Here is a 17,164-nt window from a genome sequence, read left to right on the forward strand (position 1 = left end):
AAATAAACAAGGTCACCACTTTCCTGGGGGTCCTGGGAAAGCCAGATCCCTCTGTTGAGCCTCAGTTTCCCTTCCTACACAGTGAAGAGATGGGCGAGTTCAATTTTAAGGGCCTCAGTTCTTCTGAGATTCCCAAGCCCTGAGGTTCTGTGTCCCTGCGAGTACACTGGCACAGAGTTTAACCCTGTAAGTCGTCAGACATGCCAGAAGATTTAATTTCATAGGATTCAACTATTCTAGGTGTTTAAACCCCCAGGGATCAAAAACCAAACATAACACTCAGTTTAATATTCCAGGAAATCTGTCTATGCTCGGTTCTTGGTCCATACTAAGCTTGGCCTGAGCCTCCGCAGCCTTGGGGCCCCTGCACCCTGGCTAGCATGTAGGGAATCGGGGTAGAGGTCTGGGACAGCCGGTCCCGATGCCCACCCTGCTGTGGACCTCTGACCACCCTCCCCCTCCCCCACACATGCACACACACATCAACCTCAGCCGCCAAGATTAACTTGTTCCCAAAGTGCCAGAGGGTGCAGCTGTGGGTTAAATTTAGCCCCCGAGACACTGGTGTGAACCGCTATGGGGCATTCTCCCACCATTCTTCTGAGTCACTTGTTTATAGCCTCAGGCTTGCGGGGGGCAGGGGGGATTGGCGAGGGGGCCTCAGCCTGGGCCAGGACTGAGTCACCTCCCCGTTCTGTGATCTCAGTGATGTCACTGCCTGTTCTTCTGATCAGTGCTTTCAACCTGCTTGCTCACCCCACCAGCAGCTTCCAGAGGGGCACAGCACCAAGGCAGTTCCTGGAGGTGGTCCTGTCTGTCTTTCAGAAAGGGCAAAGGCTCACCCAGGGGCCTCCAGCCCGGCCCTGGACTGCAGGGCACTTCCAGTAAGAAGCATCAGTGAGGAGACCAGGCTCCGAGAGGCTCAGCAGCTTGGCCAAGTCACACAGCTGGCAGGTGGCTGAGCCAGGATCCGAAGCAGATCTGCCTACCTCCAAAGACCGTGGGAATCCCTTTCTACCTTGCTGCTTCCTGCAAATAACAAAAAATGTCTGTTAGGGCTTCCCTGGTGGCACGGTGGTTGAGAGTCCACCTGCCGATGCAGGGGACACGGGTCCGTGCCCCGGTCCGGGAAGATCCCACATGCCGCGGAGCGGCTGGGCCCGTGAGCCATGGCCGCTGAGCCTGCGCGTCCGGAGCCTGTGCTCCGCAACGGGAGAGGCCACAGCAGTGAGAGGCCCGCGTACCGCCAAAAAAAAAAAAAAAAAAAAAAAATGTCTGTTAGTCAGAGTCTCATTTACCAAAGACCAGGACAGAAGGTACTGACTGAACAATTAGCTTATATTTATCAGATGACTCAATGACATATTTTTAGATTATGATGAATTCCATGGTGCTCATTTCCTACCAGGCATTCTACTAGAATGTTTACAAGTGGCACATCCATTCATTGAGAACCTACTGTGCACTCTTCTAAATGTTGAGGATTCAGCAGTGAACACATCGGGCAAGAATCCCTGTCTTTATGGAGCTTACCGTCAGTTGAGGGAGGGGGCAACAAATAAATATATAAATACATACAGGGTGTCAGATGAGAACTGCTACGGTGACAGGTAGCTGGGAAGGGGGCATGGGAAGTGACAGGTGCAGGTGGTCACAATTTTAAGTGGAACAGTCAGGATGGACTCACTGAGAGGACTACACCTGAGCAGGTTCAAGCCAATGCAGAGGAGCTTTCCAAGCAGGGGAACAGCTTGAGCAAAGGCCCTGAGGCAGGAGTGCACCCCTCATGTTCCAGGAACAGCAAGGAGGCCAGTGAACAATGAACGAGGAGGTGAGTAGGAGATAAGGGCAGAGAGGTTGTGGTGGGGTATCATGTCTGGCCAGTGTACAGACTTCAGTTTTTCCCCTCAGTGAAATGGGGAATCACTGTTTATTTTTAAATTATAATTATGGGAAATGCATGTATTTCCAGAGAGAGAATGATATACTGATCTCCCATGTACCCAGCATCCCATTTCAACAACTATCAAGTCATTAAGTCATGGCCAATCCTGTGTCATCTCTGCCCCACCCACTCTGTTCTCACCCAAGGACAGGCCCAGGGATCGGATGTGGGAGGGAGGAAGCAGGACTCCAGGGCTTGTAGTTGAATCAAAGGAAACTGTCATCTCACTTCATCTTTTAAACGTTACGGCGCTGGGCTTCTCAACAGAAACACGCCAGCATCTAAAAATCTGAGGGCGATGATTTCCAGCCTGAATTCTAGACCCAGGCAAACTCATTCCTGTGTCAGGGTGAAAGAAAGAGTCAAGCTCTTTGGAATTTAATCCCCTGAAGTGGTCCTGAGGAGAAGGTAAATTTCAAGGTTAGGAAAAAGGAACCCACCAAGACATAAACCTTCTAGAAGTTAAAGATCTCTGCAATGAGCTGAAAGGGATACAGTCTCGGCAAAGTGGGACAGGGAACCACTGGCTGGGGGATGTTGTTAGGCATTCTCAAGTCTTCTCACGGGAGCTGGTTGCAGTGTGTGCACCCCAGGGTTATCTTGCTGCACGGCTCCCTGGTTACAAGAGTGATGAAATCGATGGAACACCCGCCGTGTTTGCACATATTGGAAGGAAAACTGAATTTATAGCAAAGGGTTTGGGAACGCAGCAGTGATAAGCACATAGAAACCGAAGCAAATCACGCTTAAGAGAGACAAAAGTAAAACGTTGTGCAAGAAAGGAAATGGAATCATATTCTATTATATGGCTTGGTTGAGATCAGTGTTTACACACTCATAATAATGTACACACTAAATATTACTCTAACCCCAAATAATAATATAACCATGCTGGGAGGAAGGAGGAAGGGAAAGTGTGTGCGTAGCGTTTGTGCATGTCATGGGAGTGATGAAGAAATACATCAATAGCTGATGCCTAAAACTGAAAAAAATCAGGAAAGTAGCATTGGAGGTGTGCTTTCTGTGGGCACGAGAACACCAAAAATACCAACTGAATTGGAGCCGCTCGCCTACCGGGAGTTGGAGAGGAGCAGGTGCAGGGGACTGCAGGTTTTTGTTAAAAAACGAACGTTCTAGAAGTATCAATATTTGGCTTCTTCAACTATGCCCAGGTAAAACGTTAATTTTAAAAAAATAGATATTTTCCCAGGGATTCTATAGAAAATAATGCTTGTGGCATCAGGCCGTTGCTCACAGCACGGTGGGGTCGAAGGGAGGAGGCCATGGGGAGAGGCAGCAGACAGACCACCGATGGACGGGTAGAAGAGGAGAAACAGAGAGGAGCTGAATCCCCACAAGACACTGCAGGAGCAGCCAGGCCCGCAGGCCTGACAGCAAGCTTCAGTTTTAGGGTGACTTGAGCGAGCCCCTGTTCCCTTCAGAGAAGTGGGACTGTGTGGAAGGCAATGTCCCCATCCTGGGGATGTGTATGCCCTCTCTGGCTGGTTAGTGAACCCACCCACCAGCCTCCTCTCCTAGCCCTTCCCGGTTATTCCCCTCTCCAGGTATCTGGGACCAAGTGCCACATACATGGTGGCCTCAGTCACCGTGTGTCACCACAGCCTAGAGTCCTATCCCGCACAGAGCCAGTGCTCCAGTGAAATAATTCTTGGAGGTCCGCAGGGAGAGCCGCCTGCTCCCTCCTCGGAGTCCGCTACCTGTCTTCCACCTGCGATGTCCTCCCGGGTGCTGACATCTGGCTCCTTCAGACCTCAGCTCCGACTCTGGATGTTCCCCAGGAGCCCAGCCCACCCTCAAGGGAGGGAGACGGGGTGTGCAGATGCTCGGGGCACGAGTGTCCACGTGGTCTTCGGCCAAGCTGTCAGGTTCCGCGCTACCCTTGCTCTGGTCCAAGTCTCTTCAGCCAGTAGTCAGGGCGGCAATGTGTAAAGAAGAGGCTGGGCCAAGGGACAGTTGTACTGCCTTTATTCCCCTTCACTCTTCTCCTCACCCTCCTGCTGTCGCCCACACACTCTGGGGCTGTGGGGTGGCCACATGGGGCCAGACATCAAGGGTCCGCATGCCTGGGCACAGCTGTTCTGCCACCGAGCCCCCCGAGGGGTGCTGTGTTGGCCGTGGTGGAACGCATCAGGATCGGAGGCTCAGGTTCTGCCCCCGGCCTGGGTTCCTAGGGCTTGAGGCCCACCTCATCTCTTTGGCCACTCACCTCCAGCTGGCCCAAGACCAGGGAGTACAAGGGGAGCCGGGGAGAGGGCAGGCCCAGGGTCTGGGCTTGAGGTCTTGGCCAAATGGGCTGAGAAGTCCAACTGGACAGAGGGACGCCCTGGCAGATCTCCAGTGGGAGGTGATGATCCCAAGCCCCCTCCCCCCAACCAGCCCTGGGAAGCGGGTATGATGCCCAGTCCCCTCACTCCAATACCCAGGTGCTTGTTAATTTGTTTTAACAATTAAAAAGGAAATGTAAAAGCTGGTAAAACGAGAACCCCTATCCATACTGGCACTGCTGAGGTACCATTATTGCTTCAGACCCTTGTGGCCTGGCCAGAAAGGAGCTCCCACCAACACTGGCCCAAGGGGAAGAGAGCATTAGCACCAGGGACACAGGGTTCCTGTCCCCGCTGGGGTAGGGGTCTCCCAGGAGAGGGGTTGGCCGTGCCCACCTACAGCTACAATGACCATCTGACCAGTGCCCAGCCTGCTGTCTGGACCCCTCTTGTGTCCTGAGAGGGGAAGTGTATAAGAACAGGAGACCCAAGTCCTGGGACAGGGTCTTGCTACCAGCTCCCCACACCCATCTCCAGCCTCTGCTTGTCAAAGTCTGGCCTCATGGACCAGAGGCCCAGCCTGACCAGGGCCCCCTAGGCTCACTAAGGCTGCAGGGAGGGAAGCAGGTGACAGGGCCACCAGCCCCTATGGGAGAGCCCAGCGTCAGCAACAGGGGGTGGAAAACTCATTGGAGTCCCAGCCTACAGCCCATTGGGGGAGATCAGACTTTTCTTAGGAAAATGTGGGCCAGCTCTGAAGCTGTCAGGCACTGGGACCAGAGGTTAGAAATAGCAAAGGGAAGGGGGAAGCAGGGAGGGGAGGACCCTGAGGACGTCATGGAAGCCCAGAGATCACAGGGTGCAGGAGAGGAAAAGAGCTACAGTAAAGCAGGAGCCTGAGAGACACGGCGCTGACCCCATAAGAGGCTGGAATTCCCAGCCTCGGCGTGGGAGGAGCCTCAGTACTGGGAGCCAGACAGGGAGCTTTCCCCTCTCGCGGAGGTACCACTTTTTCTCCCCAGAGGACAGCAGGGGCGTCAGAGGGTGCGTACATAGACTCTGGCTGGCACTGTTCCTGCTACAGCCCGAAACTCAACCGGGCCAGGGCACTGCCCCCTCTAAGCCCGGAGAACCATCTGGGCTGTGTGGCTTGGATTCTAAATCCTCAAATCACTCGGGCTCCTTGGGCTTGCCCACATCTGTACATAATAAAGTGCTTCGTTTATTGATGATTAAAATGTCCCCAGCCCCCTGCCCCAGTGCCATGGGCCTTACAAGGAAGTCAGAGGGGTCCTGACCCCCTCAGCCCTTGGGCTGATGGGGCCAGTCCCCCCCCAACCCGACCCCTGGGCTCAGGCCTCGTCCCACTCCAGCCATGCTGGGAAGGTGGTGATGCGGGGGCAGTCGAGGGGTTTAAGGTGCAAAGAGTATAACAGACAAAACTGTATAAACACAATAGGAAAGAGCTTAACTAGGAAACAGGTAGCTTATGGAACCTTCCTCCCCATTTCAAAGGCAGGAATGGAGACGTTAAATGACAACAAAAAAGGATGTCCTATTAGTGCTGGCCTCGTGAGGGCAAGCGTTGCGCACAGGCTGGGTGGGGCTCTCCCGGTACCCCCGACCCCGACCCCCAGGGCCTGATCGTGCAGGCTCCTCGCTCCACCCGTGAGCACAGAGGCGCAGGAGGGACGAGGCCGCTGGACACCAGCCAGGGGCAGGCTGTGGCCAGGCCCAGGGAGTGGCTGAGGCCTGTGCTGCCTTCCAGGAGCAGAGACAGACACAGACACAGACGTCTGTAGCGTGGGAGATTCGGCTGGGGCAGCTGCTGAGGGATGGGCTGCTCCGTGAACAGCTGCCCTGCCCCCTGCCCCACTGATAGCACCTTGAAACCTCAGAACATCTGCCCGGGCCTGCTCCTTAGGGCCCTGGTCCCTGGGGTCCACCCATGTGCAGGGGCTCCTGGGCTGCAGTGCCTGTGGGAGCCAGCCCGTCTGCCCACCCAGGGCCTGGCCCACCACACCCTGAGGCCCGGCAGCTCTTGGGGACACCTTCCCCAGGGCCCTCGGTGCAGCCGGGGGCAGGTCGGGGATGCCGTGGGGAAAGCAAATGCCTGGGGTCCAGCCCCCGCCCGCCCCCCCTCCCCACGGGGCACAGCTGCGGTCGTCGCACCTCGCCACGCACGCCCACCCCACACAACCCCCGGCGTCCGGGCCCAAGTCCCCGCCTCAGCATCCGCAGCCCTCACGGTGGGCCCGCGAGTCCTCCAAAGGGGGACGGCACCCCAACTTTTCCCCAAACCCTCCGGGATGAGGGGCGAGCGAGGGGGCCCAGGACGGGCGGGGATGAGCAGCTGAAGGTGACCTGGGCTGGGCCTGGCCGCCCCCCTCTGGCTGAGGCCTCAGCGGAGCAACCAGTCACACCTGCTCCCCAGGTCCCTCTACACCCGTACCTGCTGCCTCCAGCGCCCCCCTCACCTGGAGGGGGGTGCCGTCAAGAGTTTCCTCTCTTTTCGTTTTCCTTCACTTCCAAAAAACAAACAGACAAAAGTAAAGGCTTCAAGGAGCCGCTGAAAGGGGGCACTTGGGAGTGAGGTGTCCTCCGCCAGCTCTGGGGGCTGCCAGCCTGCACAGCCCCCAGGGTCAGAGGCCCCGGGCAGAGCGTGTCCAGCCAACTCTGGAGGTGTTGCTCCCCCCCGCCCCGCCCCACGAGGACGAGTGGAGGGTCCTGGGCCCGTGCAGCAGGCAGGCGGTTAGTTGTTGGTGTTCAGCCTCCCGCCGGGGCTGGCAGCGGTGGGGAAGAGCGGCGGCGGGGGAGGCAGGGTCTGGGGCAGCCCGGGCAGCAGGGGGAGGGCCTGGGGCGGGGCGGGGGGCAGGCCCGGGGCTGCGGGGGCGCTGTCGCCGGCCAGGGGGTGGCTGACGCGGAAGCACTTCTCCTTGTGCGCCTTGAGCATGTTGGAGAAGCGGAAGCGCTGGCCGCACACGTCACAGGGGTAGGGCTTCTCGCCGGTGTGCGTGCGCCGGTGCCGCTTCATGTTGGGCCGGCTGGTGAAGCTCTTGCCGCAGATCTCGCAGATGTACGGCTTCTCCCCTGCGGGGTGGGTGGTGATGGGCCGTGGGGAGTCGCTGGCGGGCCGCTACGCCCCCACCCCCCACCCACGCCCTGGGCCAGCCTCCGGGCGTCCACGGAACCATCCCGGCCCGGCCCTGGCACTCTCGGATCCTTGCCAGCCTGTACCAGCCTCGCCCGACCTGGGGAGGCAAGGAGGCCGGCGCTGGGCCTCCTAGCGGAGAAGGGGGCCCGGCCCGGTGCGGAGCCCCTCCCCGTGGGGTGGCCGTACCTGTGTGGGTCTTCATGTGCTCATCGAAGTACTGCTTCATGTTGAAGTCCTTGCCGCACCACTGGCACATGAATTGCTTGTGGCCGATGTGGATGCTCATGTGCGACCGCAGCTGGTACTTGTACTGGAAACGCTCGTTGCAGTTCTGAGGGCGGGGTGGAGGGTGGGGGGGTGAGACCCGGCGCAGAGCAGGGGAACAGCCTTCAGGGAGGGAAGTGCTGGCCCGAGACCACAGGGCTGTGGGAAGGACTCACATGGGGAGGGGCTCCTGGGCAAGGAGGTGTGGATGCAAAGGCCAGCCGAGGTGCTCCTGGGGTGGGGCAGTGCACGGGCACAGGTGGAGAGGCCGTGGGCATGCAGGGCCCAGGCAGGAATGGGGGTCAGGAAGTGGGAAGAGGCCACAGAGTGGAGGGAGCCCTCATGCTTAAGGCCCTCCATCCTTCCTCCTGGTCCAAAGGCGCCCCACCTCATCCCCACCTGCAGCTCCATCTCTGATCTCTCTGCCTAAGATGCTCCGTTCTCCACCTCTCCAGAAAGCCTGCCCCATGGTTCCAGCCCATGCAGACTTCCCACCCTGGACCTTCAGGGGTTGGGTTAGGGTGGGGTGGCAGGGGTGTGGGGGGAGGTGCAGGTGGGCAACCAGGTAAGGATGGAGTGGGAGGCAGACATCAAGGAGGGGCCCCTTTCTTTCTGCATCCTATTCTCCAGTACCCCAACCCCTGGTTTTCAAGCAGCTGCTCTGATCCCCGCCCCCGTCCAGGATGGCTCCTGGGGCAGGAGGAGAAGGGAGCTCACCTCGCATCTGAACGGCTTCTCCCCGGAGTGCTGCAGTGAGTGCACCTTGAGAGACATGCTGCGTTTGAAGGACTTCCCACAGGTCTCGCAGGTGAAGGGCATGTCCTTGGTGTGGGCTACAGGGCAGGCACCATGGCCATGACATCTCGGGGGGACCCATCTGGCTCCTCCCAGGGGACCCCTGCCTGACCACCCCCGAGATCCGGCCCAGATCCCGCCTCCCAGGACACCACCTACCCTGGGGCCTGCCCCACAGCCTCTGTCCCCCAGGCAAGGCCCCTTCCCTCCCGGCTAGGTCTCTCTGTTTGGTCAGACAGGCATGGAGGCCCTCTTGGTTCTTTCGCGTCTGGCCTCACTCCCAAAGCTTCAGGGAAAGATAGAAGGATTTCAAGTGGGACTGGCCTTGGCTCAAATCCTGGCTCAGCCACCGGCTCCCTGCATGGCCAACGTGTGCCTCAGCGAGCCTCAGCACCCTCTTCTATAAAAAGAGGGTAGAGTGGTCTTGGGCCTCCAGGGTGGCTGGGTTTTACAGACGGTGGCACCTGTAAAGGCCTCAGCCTTGGGTCCCATGCCATCCAGAGGGAGTTAGTTACCTGCGCTCCTCCCAGAACAAACTCCAAGGAAGATCTGGGAGGAAGCAACTGGAGACACGGAGGGCCCCCCTCAGAGTTCAGAGCTGGGGAATCCAAGCCCAGGAAGGACCACCAATCCTGGGTTAGCCAGCATGCTTCTGGCCGATACCTAGACCCCGGGGTCCCAGCTCCCAGTCAGTTCATGCTGGAGGCCTCTAGCACTGTCTGGTAGACAACGGGGGTAAGGCCTGGCCAGGGCACACTGCTCCTCCTTGGCTACCCCTCTCTAGAGCACCAGGCCCCAAGCGGGCAAAGAAGGGAGGGCCACCTGGACACCAGACTCCCAGGCAAGCCCACCTAGAGCGGAGGGAGAGCCATGCCCAAGGCAATGAAGTGGCCCAAAACACACTTGGGGGCCTCCTTACCGTGTCCAGGTATGACCCCTGGGGGAGGGTTGCATTCAGAGAAGCCTGAAGCCCTATCAGAGGCACAGCTGTCCTCAAACTGAGACTGGGCCTGTGTCAGCCCCTATGGCACTTCATGTAATTTAGAAAAAGGTGCTCTGGTGGACACAGCCCCATGTCAGGATGCACAGCCTGGTTGGCAGTGTGCTAGCTGGATTCTGGTCCCCACCTGCCATCTTGTCCAGGAGTCCTTGTGCCATGTGCAACCTGCCCAACTCTGCATGGCAGCCCTGGCCCCAGAGGCTGTCCAGGACACACCTGCCACTGCAAGCAGCCCCCCACCCCCTACCTCCCAGCTACGAGGGGCCTTCTCACCCCTTCATATTGCCCTTGGATTGTGAAGTGTTTCCCAGAACACCCAGCAGCTGGCCCGCATGGACCTCAGGCTCCATCCCTCACCAGCCTGGACTTACCGACCATGTGCTTGCGCACGTGAGCCATGGTGTAGAACTTCTTCTCGCAAATCTCACAGGAGAACTTCTTTTCTGCGTAGCCGTGCACAATCTTATTGTGCTCGTGGAGGGACCAGAGCTTCTTAAAAGCTTTGCCACACGTCACACACTGTGGGGTGAGAAGACTTTAGGCTCTGGGTCAGGACCATGTGACCTAGGACTAGTCACTGCCCCTCTCTGGGCCTCAGTTTCCCCACCTGAACTGTGCTGGAGAGAGAGGCCTTGATGTCCAAGGACCAGCCAGATGTGATGTGCTGAGAGTTGGGGGTGGTAACTCCCTAAATACTTACCCACCTACCCACCCACCCAGGGTGGGTCCCTCATCCTGAACTCACTAGGGTCAGGGGCCACCTCTTCCAGGAAGTCCCTCCTCTGTGCTCATTTCAACAAGGCATCTTTCTACAAAGAAGAGACACATAACTGGCTGAAGGACCACAGTGGGTGAGGAGGCTACTCAGTTCATGGAGAAGTCCCTCAGATAACAGGTCCTGGCAGAGCTGGGCCATTTTCTCTGCTGCCTCCCCCTGCTGGGACCCATGCCCTGACACCATGGAGATCCCCAAGGAGACAGATTCCAAAGGACTGGGGACTGTAGGAGGTACAAGGGCCTATCAGGCAATAGACGGTGGCGGGAAACTTGAGGGCCACACTCCCCTCCTCCTCTTCTCCTGGGCCCTTGTCCTACCCATCCCTGCAGCAGGCCAGGGCTCGGGCAGAAACTGGGTCAGGGTGCCCAGGACAGAAGAGGTACAAGCGTCTTTCCCCTTCAGGAGGGAAGCTCAGGTGTGTGCACACGGAGAGTCAAAGGGCAGCCCAGCGGGCCGGCAAGTGGGAGCGTGGGCACGAGGGTGGGGCAGGCATCCAGGTAACCCCAGATAACACTTTCTCCACAGGGCACTGCAATTAGCAATTAGTTCAGGCAATTAGCACCCGCCTACCTACTGCCCCCCAACCTCACTGCCAGTCAGAAAAGGCAAAAACCAGCCTGGCTGGCCCTGTGCTGCCTGCACCCTGAAAGGCCGGGCTGGCCCAGACTCAGGCTGGCTCAAGGCTTGGCAGCCAGCCCAACTCCCCTGTTTGGCCCCGGCAGCCCCTGTGCTTCCCAAACTGCTCATCTGGTCCCTTTTCCCAGGCCCAGGCCAGCTGGTACCTCCAAAGAGCTGAATGCAGGGGTTTCTTCCTGCTCTGCTGCCCCTTGCTCCTTTCGGCCTTTGCAGGAAGTGGGAAATGGCGCCCCCTTCTGGGCAAACCCTTCCTCCCCTCACCTGTGCTTTCGTGCAGTGCACAGTCTGAGAAACTATACATGGTGGCCCTGTTGGCCTTGCAGCAGCCCAGAGATTTACCAGAACACTGACTCATCCCTCCTCAGAGCTGGCTGTCCCCCAGCCTCACGTGCTCAGACAACTCTCATCCTCCCGAGTCCGGGCTCCCCTCTGCCCCTCTGGCCAAGGGTACTGTTTGTTCTACCCCTATCTGCACGTCTCTGCACGTGCTGAAGCTCAGCTCTATCCACCTCCTCCAGGAAGCTCTCCCTGACGTTATCCCTTGAGCTCTCGCCACCCTGGGCTCACCCTTGGGCCTGGGCTGGTCCCACTGTCCAGGGGGCCAAGCCTGGTCTCTGCAGACTGTGTGGGCAACGCAGGTAGCAGGACACTGGGTGCCCGGGGCCCAGTTCCAGCCTGGCCCAGCCTGGATGGCTGCCCCTGTGGGCCCCGTGAACCCACCCCGAGGCCCACCTGGATGTTGCGCTCGCAGTCTGTCTGCCGGTGTAGCAGCAGTTCACTCTCTAGCAGGAAGCGCTTGCCGCACTGGTCGCAGATCTGCATGCGGCTGTGGGTCACGTTCATGTGCTTCTCCAGGTACCAGCGGTTGTTGAAAACACGCGGGCACTTCTGGCACGGATGGTGCTGCTTCTCCTCCAGCTTCACCTTGGCCCCCAGACCGTCAGCGGCCTGTGGCCCTCGGGCTGGGGCAGGAGACCCTCCTGCAGGTGGCTTTGGCCGCTTCCCACCTTGCCGTCCAGCCTCCTCAGGCTCAGGGAGGCCCCGGCGCCGGGCAGACCGCGTTGCCATGCGACTGTGGGGAGGGGCGTCTGCCCCGCTACCGCGGCACCCCGGCCCCTGCCTGCCCCCCGCCTCCCCATCCTCCTCCCCCTCCTCCCCCTCCTCCTCCTCCTCCGAACTCTCCTGACCCTGCTCGCTGTGCCCCTCCCCCTCCTCCTCCTCCTCCTGCTCGCTGTGCTCCTCCCCCTCCTCCTCGTCCTCCTCCCCCTGACTGCCGCCCTCCTCCTCCTCCTCCTCCTCCTCCTCCTCCTCCCCCCCTCCACTGCCACCGCCCTCCTCTTCCTCCTCCTCCTCTTCCTCCTCCTCCTCCTCGTCGGCCTCCTCATCCTCCGAGTGTCTCTGCAGCCCGTCCTCCCCGCCCAGCACCATGGTGGCCGGGCCTGTGGCGGCGCCCGGCTTCCCCTCGGGCCCTGTGGACACGTGCAGCGTCTGGTTGTTGAGGTTCACCTCCACGATGATCTGGGACTGCTCCCGGTGACTGTAGGTGCCAGAACCCCCAAGCTCCTCCTCCAGCTCCTCCCCGCCCTCCAGCTTGCACAAGCTCGCGGGGGGCCGGCCGGCCTCCTCGACGCCACCCTCCTTCTCCTCCTTGAAGAAGGGCTGAGCCGGCCCGATGGTGGCAGGCACTGTGCCACCTGTGGCCCCAGCCCCGTCCTCAACGCGCACCGAGTAGGGGTCAGGGCCCTCACGGGCGTAGATCTTGGGCAGGCCCGGGGCGTCGGCCTCCTGCTTGATGTCACAGTAGTAGGGCGGTGCGGCCGGGGTGCAGCTGGCGGCCGGCTGGGCGAGGGCCACGGCGCCGGGGCCCGGGGTACCGAGGGAGCGGGCGTCCAGCAGCTCCTGGCAGGATGCGGCGATGTCGGCCATCTGCAGCAGCGAGGCGGCGCTGAGCACCTCGTGGACGTTGGCTGCGTTGACCAGCAGCTTGGACGTGTAGATGAAGTTGAGGATCTGCTGCAGGCCGCCGGGTGCCAGCGCCTCCAGGGACAGCTCCACGCGCTGCAGCTGCTTGTTCTGGGTGAAGAGTGAGTGGAAGAACTGGCTGTAGGCGGCCAGCACGCCCTTGTGGGCCGGGAAGACGCTGCGCTGGGGCACCAGCACCAGGTCCACGTCGCACAGGTCAGGCTGGAAGAGGCGCTGCTCGTTCAGGCGGCCCATCAAGCAGGCGAAGTGCAGCGCCACGTCCTCCACCAGCGAGAACTCGGCCGCCGGTGAGTCCGTCGTCTTCTCAACCAGCAACTGGGGGGCAGAGGGCACAGGTCAGGTCAAGGCCATCTGGGAGGTGGCCACCCACCCATCACTCCTCGTTCCATGTTACAGGGAAGGTGCCGAAGCCCAAGCAAGGACGAGGGGGAACCAGGATTCAAGCCCGAGTCTGCTGTTCCTCAGAGCTCAAACTCGGGTCATGACCTTCTGAGGCTGCAGGTCAGCCCCTGGGTCAGTGGTTAACTTTTCCTGGCCTCCAGCTCTTCCGCTGTGAAATGGGAGAAGTCATCCCAGAAAGGGGAGGGGAAGAGGAAGAAAGGGGAAGGAAAAGGTTCAAGGGTGACCAACGGTCCAGGTGGGCCAGGAACCTAGGGGTTTCCTGGGATGCGGGACTTTTGATGCTAAAGCCAGGGCTGACCCCAGCAAACCAGGACTGGGTTGTCTCCCCAGAGGCATCCCTTCACCATTTCTGGGCCCCATGGATCCTCTCTTCCACACTCACTCACATACGAATAAAGCCAAGCCTGCCTAAGCCCAGACGGCTCAAGAACACGTCGGGCTCACTGCTCTGCCTCTGGCCACTGCACCCCTGGGGCAGCACCCGAGAGAACCCCTCAGCTCACCCGCAGCAGCCCTCAAGGTCTAGGCCTGAGGCCTTGCAGAGGCAGAGACTTTTGTGAAGAAATCCAGGCCCACGGCCCCACTGCCCTGTCGGAGGAGGCTGGTGAGGTCCAGCCGTCCCCTCCTTCCTCGGCCGGAGCTCGGGCCAGGCTGCTGCCTGTGGCCTCAGGCCTGGCGGCAGCAGCTCCCCACCACACCACAAAGGACACAGCTGTGTTACCTGTCCACCGTGCTTGAGGCAGGAGGCCCCTAAGGCTTGTCCCAAACCCTTTTCTCTCTAGGTCCCCAGACCCCAGGGTCAGGTGTGACCCAGGCCCAGAGGTTCCGAGATGGCCTCCTCATGGAGGTCACACCACTGGGGGCTTCTGGAGCCTGAGGGAGGCCCTTGGATCTGGTGGGTCAGATTCCTAGACCCTTGGGCCGCATCCAGTACCTGTGAATTGCCCAAAGTAATTATTCCTGTTTGCACCACAGTGGCTTCCCCAAAAGGTGGGCAGCACAGACAGGCAGGCTGCCCAGTCCCTTGCACGGGTCCAGCGCACAGCAGATGTTCAATTAACATCTGTCGACTACCTGCCTGGCTGGACCAGCCCCGCAGGTTCCAGGTTCTGGCCCTCCTCAGGCCCTGTCCAGCTAAGTCAGAGCCTCCTACATTTGAGGGTACCTTGCTGCACTGCAAAGACATCAGCTCCCCGACGCCGTGCACCTCTCTGGAAGCCTTCGGATGAAACCCCAGTCCTGTGCATCCACAGCCCACCCCTCCCCTTCATGCCAGTCCTTCCGGTCACCTGAATGAGAGGATCTACCCTGGGCCTTGGGATGAGCCTCAGGGAGCCTCCAGGGGCAACCTGCTGACAGATATGCCCTGGGTTTCACCCTTCACATCCAGCAGCCCAGGACAGCACCCATGCTCCCCCCACCCCCTCTCTCACCACCGCCTCTCTTGAGTTCTCCCCAACACCTCCTTCCCCCCAGCCAAGCAGCCACCCATCTGCTCGTCTGTCTCGGGGCTGCTGGCCCGTCCAAGCCTGATCAATCTAATGGGGATAAGATGCCAACCCCCTCCCATCTCCATCCACTGACTCATTGTGATTCATCTTCTGGGACCAACCCCTATTACATAGATGGGGAAACTGAGGCTCAGAATGGGAGGGTCCCACAGCAAGCAAGAGCAGAGCCCCTAGACTCTTAGCTCTGCTAAAGCCACCCAATCTGTGCTGGACTAGACACTATTCCACGTGGAACTATTTCTTGGCCTTTAATGACTTAAAAAGCAGGATGAGGCATGTGGGGACCCTCCCACCCAGGGGACCAGCTGTGCTTCCCCAGACCCCATCACCACCTCTGGCGACCTGCACCCTCCTTCCCAGAGCTGCTGCCACCTTCGAGTCGGTGAGGGGTCAGGGTGCAATTGGCTGTAACGGGTTCCTCAGGGCCTCCAGGGGCCAGGCAGTGGTGGGGAAGTGGCTTGGATAAGGACCTGGCAATGTCGGACCTGTTGTGGGGTACCCACCCTAGGGCACAGGGTTCTGGTCCACTGTTCCCCCTTCACAGAATGCCCTCCAGTGCCTGCCTGCCATGGGGCAAGGGCAATGGCTGACACTTCCCTTGTGCAGCTCTGGTCCCAGGATCCAGTGAGGACCCCTCTGGCCTCAGCAGGGGAAGAAGGGTTAATCTAGGGGGTAGTGCTGCCCCAAAGACTCCATTTCCAAGGCAATACTCCCAGCCCAGCCAGCACCATCCTTGGCCCTTGAGGGGCCCAAGAACCTTACAACCAGGCAGCCTGACTGGACTTCCTTGACCGGGCACATAGATGCTGCCTAAGTCCATAACTGGCAGCCCCTCAGCAGGGCGCAGCTACCCCCTAGCCTAGTACCTCCCACACAGGGCCACCAGCTGTGTCTGCCTCTCCAGCCAGATGTGCTGGCTCCCTGAAGCTGCAGATGCCCCTCCCCATCTGGTTGTGCCAGCTGCAGCCACACACCCCACCCCCAAGTCCAGGCCAGCCCAGCTAAGATACAAGACCAGGGGAGTGGTCAGGCACTTGCGTTGCCAGGGCGTTTCATGCCCTCAATCCTCCCCCCAAGCCAGGCTGGGGGAAGGCCAGGTGCCAGGGACACCTGCCGAGGCTGCCTTACCATGGTCAGACCCTTCCACTCCTAAGGGGCACTCTGCCTCACTGTCACGAAACCACCAGATTCCTACCCTGCCCTGGCATCTCCCTGGAGGCCCTAGGATGAAACCTGGGCGTCCATCTGCACACCCTACTCCTATGTCAATCCTTCCATCGCTGGGCAGCAGTGGGTGGGCCCAGACTGAGCAAGGGGGCACAGGCTCATGACTTCCAGCCTCCTCCTTTTAGGGAGGAGGTGTCTATGCCAGCCTTCTCTCAACTCAGGCCATCCGTCCTTCCGGAGAAACAGGCCCAGAGAGGGCGGGAGACCGGCCCAAGGTCACACAGGAGTTTGGACCGGAGCTGCAGGCGTCCCCCACATTCCGCTCGGCCCAGGAGCCCCGAATCCCCAGGCAGGGCGTCTCCAGCGCCCACGTGGCCCAAGGCCCAGGCGGGAATCCGACCTCCTCCCTCCCCCCATCACCCAGTCCGAGGGCGGTGCCGTCCGGGCTCAGAGAAGCGCCCCCCTCCGCCAGTGCCTAGCAGGACCTCAGCCTCTCGTGCCCGGGCCCCAACCCCAGGAATTTAACCCCTTCCCCGCCGACGGCCGCGTCAGAGCGCCGCATTCCCAGCCCGCAAGGACCCAGAGAAGGGGTCGGGGAGACCCGGAGAGGGGTAAGATCCCTCACATCCCTCCATCCCGAGCCGGCCGGCCGTGCGCTCCAGAGGGCAGAGCGCGCAGGTGGGCGGATAAGCGGGGGGACAGGCAGGGCCTTGCGTACCATGGTGCCGTGGCGCTGGGGGCTCACAGGGCCCCGCGGGATCGCGCTGCCCCCGGCGGCCAGGCCGGGGCCGCTCCATGAAGAGCCGCGCTGGGGGCCGCCCCCGCGCAGGGCCCCGCGACCATGGCCCCCGGGGGCGCGGCCGGGCGGGCTGAGGCGCAGGGCCGCGGCGAGTCCAGCCGCCGAGCAGCTGCGGCCCCAGAGCCTCGGGCGCGGCGGGCGGGGGGCGCGGGGCGCCGATTGGAGCCCGCGCGTCAGCTGGGGCCGCCGTCTGGACGCTTAAAGGGCCAGGCCGCCCTGCGCGCCGGCGGGGGCCGCGGACACGCGTGGTGCGCGCCGTCCCGGTGCAGCCCGCCCCTCCTCGGGCCGCCGGGGCCCCTGGCCAGGACCCGCCGCTCCTATCCTAGCGGACGGACCCTGGCCTCACCTCTCCCGCGCCGAGCCCCCTTTCCTCCGGGAAGTTCGTCCCGGAGTCTAACCTCGGTGTCCTCCAGCTGCGCCACAGAGGCGGGGTCGGAGTAGGAGG

At 60.6% G+C, this 17,164-nt stretch overlaps 1 protein-coding gene across 1 annotated transcript; it reads right to left on the reverse strand.

Moving 5' to 3' along the window:
* Positions 1–5,430: 5,430 nt before the first annotated feature.
* Positions 5,431–16,946, reverse strand: ZBTB47 (zinc finger and BTB domain containing 47). Its single transcript, XM_060022268.1, has 6 exons — positions 16,639–16,946; positions 11,590–13,155; positions 9,815–9,962; positions 8,366–8,481; positions 7,571–7,715; positions 5,431–7,320 (listed from the first exon to the last, which is right to left on the reverse strand). Exons 1-6 carry the CDS (start codon positions 16,639–16,641, stop codon positions 6,983–6,985), a joined length of 2,316 nt encoding a protein of 771 aa, XP_059878251.1. The 5' UTR covers positions 16,642–16,946; the 3' UTR covers positions 5,431–6,982.
* Positions 16,947–17,164: the final 218 nt, after the last annotated feature.

This window comes from Delphinus delphis, chromosome 10 (genome assembly GCF_949987515.2).
Source record: "Delphinus delphis chromosome 10, mDelDel1.2, whole genome shotgun sequence".
Classification (NCBI taxonomy): Eukaryota; Metazoa; Chordata; class Mammalia; order Artiodactyla; family Delphinidae; genus Delphinus; species Delphinus delphis.